The 2821-nt window shown below is 34.4% G+C and overlaps 1 protein-coding gene across 3 annotated transcripts in view; it reads left to right on the top strand.

Annotated features, from left to right (window-relative positions):
* LOC124951562 (lymphocyte antigen 6D) overlaps positions 1 to 1781 on the top strand; it is a 68253-nt gene extending 66472 nt beyond the window's left edge. For all 3 annotated transcript variants that reach the window (XM_047500135.1, XM_047500136.1, XM_047500134.1), the window contains one exon: positions 113 to 1781. In XM_047500135.1, coding sequence (XP_047356091.1) covers positions 113 to 255 — 143 coding nt within the window. In that variant the 3' untranslated portion in view covers positions 256 to 1781. The remainder of the gene's footprint in view (positions 1 to 112) is intronic.
* The last annotated feature ends 1040 nt before the right edge of the window (positions 1782 to 2821 follow it).

The raw sequence follows: 2821 nt of genomic DNA, 5'->3' as shown, positions 1-2821 counted from the left end.
ATTAAATTGTATAAATGAAATATGCTTATATACCATAGAAAAGAAAAGACAAAAAAGAAATTATTTTTTACAAAACTAAATAAACGTTCCTTTTTATTTTGTATTTTTACAGAGGCTTGGAGTACGAGAACATATTGCTGTCAGCAAGATGGTTGCAACTCGGGTCCATCGTTGACGTCTAGTAGCAATAGTTACGTCGTTGTTTTGACGTTGACGATGCTTGCTCTTATTCTTGAACGAAGTCTTCGTGGCTAATACGTCATGACGCAAGACGTAAAGAAGCCGTTTTATACGGCTCCAGGATCGTTGGCTGCGGCCAGTTTTGGGAACGCGACCATCTTCCTTCCTTCGACGAGAGGAATAACAACAATGACAACAACAACATCAACGGCAACAACAACAACGACAACAACAACAATAACATCAACAACAACAATAAACAGAAGAATTATTACGGTTTGCGCTTACGACGTTGACGCCATGTTTGTAAGATTTCACGCAAGCAAAACGTAGTGACGTCAACGGTTCCTTCCTGCTTTTTCCGGTTCACCTCTTCCTCCTCCTCTTCTCCTTCTTTTCTTTCTTCTTTTACCTTTTCTCTCTCTACTCTTATTTTCATCCTCGTGATCGTCGTTCTCGTTGTCGTTGTCATCCTCGTCGTCGTTTCTCGAGCGTTCTTTGAATCGTCGCGAACGAGTGCCCTACCTTTCGCTTTTATCATTCCTTTTTTCTTTTTCTACCTCTCCCCCTTCCTTCTTCTCTCTCTCTTTTCTCTCTCTCTCTTTCTTTTTCTCTTTCTCTCTTTTTTCTCTTTCTCTCTTTCTCTCTCTCTCTTTTTTCTCTTTCTCACTTTCCCTCTCTCTCTCTCTCTTTCTCTCTTTCTCTCTTTCTCTCTCGATAGTTTCTTTTTTAACGAGGATATGACAATGAGGTTCTTGACGATCGTAATGCTCGGTAATGATCGATGCGACTTTTTTGTCGAGCGACCACTCGCATTCGATGCTCTTCGTTATAGTTCTTGCTTTTTTACATTTTTTTCATTCTTCCACTCTCCTTTCTCTCTCTCTCTCTCTCTCTCGCTCTCTCTCTCTATTTATTTATCTATCTCTCGCTCGCTTGCTCGCTTGCTTCTTCGATAAATAGTATTCACCTTCGCCGGTCGTCTTCTCGTTTACTTCAATAACATCTTTCACGAAACTCTATAAAAAAAATTCGATAAAAGCAAATTGTATGGAACAGCGAAATTTTCTGAAAACTTCGAAGGATAAACTTCTACAAAAATCCTAACAGTTCGTAAATATCTTTCAAACAGTCTTTCTTGCAGGTTTTACTAATATCTAATAACATCTTCGATCCACGTGCCTCTTCTGTCAGGTCTGTAAAACTCGAGATAGAATATATAGATAAAAAGGAGAGAGAGAGAAAGAGAGAGAGAGAGAGAGAGAGAGAGAGAGAGAGAGAGAAAGAGAGAGAGAAATCAGGAAAAGAATAAATAGAAAAGAAATAGAAGGAAAAGGGAAACATTGAAATGTTATCATGATCTATAAAACGTTATCGTCGAGAACATTTAAATTATGACATTACGACCACGTCGTTGAAAAAAAGATGAGAGAAGAAAAATAATGCAGTAAGATACATGAAAAAAAAAAGGTAAAGTAAAATCCGCCTATCTTGTTAGAATTCACGAAAATTTTAAAAAGGATCGTGCGTTTCCTGGCCGTAAGCTCGAAGAAACCTGAAAGAAAGCCACTTACATACATATATACATATATACATACATACATACATATATACATATATACAAACATAATGTTTTAATGAAGAACAATGAGGATAATAATGATAATGATGTTATTACAATTGTTTATTACTACTGTTATTATTACTAAATCACTTACTTATTATTATTATCATTATTATTATTATTATTATTATTATTATTATTATTATTATTATTATTATTATTATTATTATTAACGATTAAGTATTACTACCATTAATACTATTACTACTACTATCACCACTACTACTGCTATTATTACTACTACTACTATTGCTACTATTATTACTATTACAACTACTAATACTACTATTACATTATTATCGAAACATCGCCAATATACATAATTATAGTAGTACGACGATAGGTGAGAATAATAATATAACAAGAAATGAAAAAAAAATAAGAATCGAGTGAAGTTGATCGAATATCATGTAACCGCTTTAAGTAGCCTTAATAAAGTGTAATTACCGTGGTTTAGTAAGAAGGGCGAGCAAGAGGGATTGTATCGTAAAAGAGGTAGATTATAGCGATTATATACCTGTTCTTAAAGATTAGAAAGAAAAAAACTGAAGAAAAAAAAATTAAGAATTACGAGATGATCTATTTTAAGTTAGCTCGAATTTAAGTAGAAATATTCGATCGATAGATCGATTAATCGGACGTTGAGCGACGATACGTCGCTAACTGATTTGTTGGACGAATGTTTCGAGCGTACGCGGATCGATCGTCGACGTAACATCGATAGGATGATGATTCACATACATGCACACGTTATACACACACACACATATATATTCTAAATACGCATCTAAAAGCTACATACATAAAATAATCTATAAAGTACGTATAATAAATATCGATCGTTTACCCGATCATTGCTGGCGTTCAGCGCTATTTTAATCCTCCGCACTAAGCTTCACTTTTTATTATCGTTGCCGCACACAGCTCGGAATTTATTTGCAATATGCAGGTGGTTAACATACATATATATGTATGTATATATATCATATATATATGTATATATGTATGTATATATGT

This window comes from Vespa velutina, chromosome 9 (genome assembly GCF_912470025.1).
Source record: "Vespa velutina chromosome 9, iVesVel2.1, whole genome shotgun sequence".
NCBI classification, from domain to species: Eukaryota; Metazoa; Arthropoda; class Insecta; order Hymenoptera; family Vespidae; genus Vespa; species Vespa velutina.
This window is presented reverse-complemented; position numbering and strand designations above follow the sequence as displayed.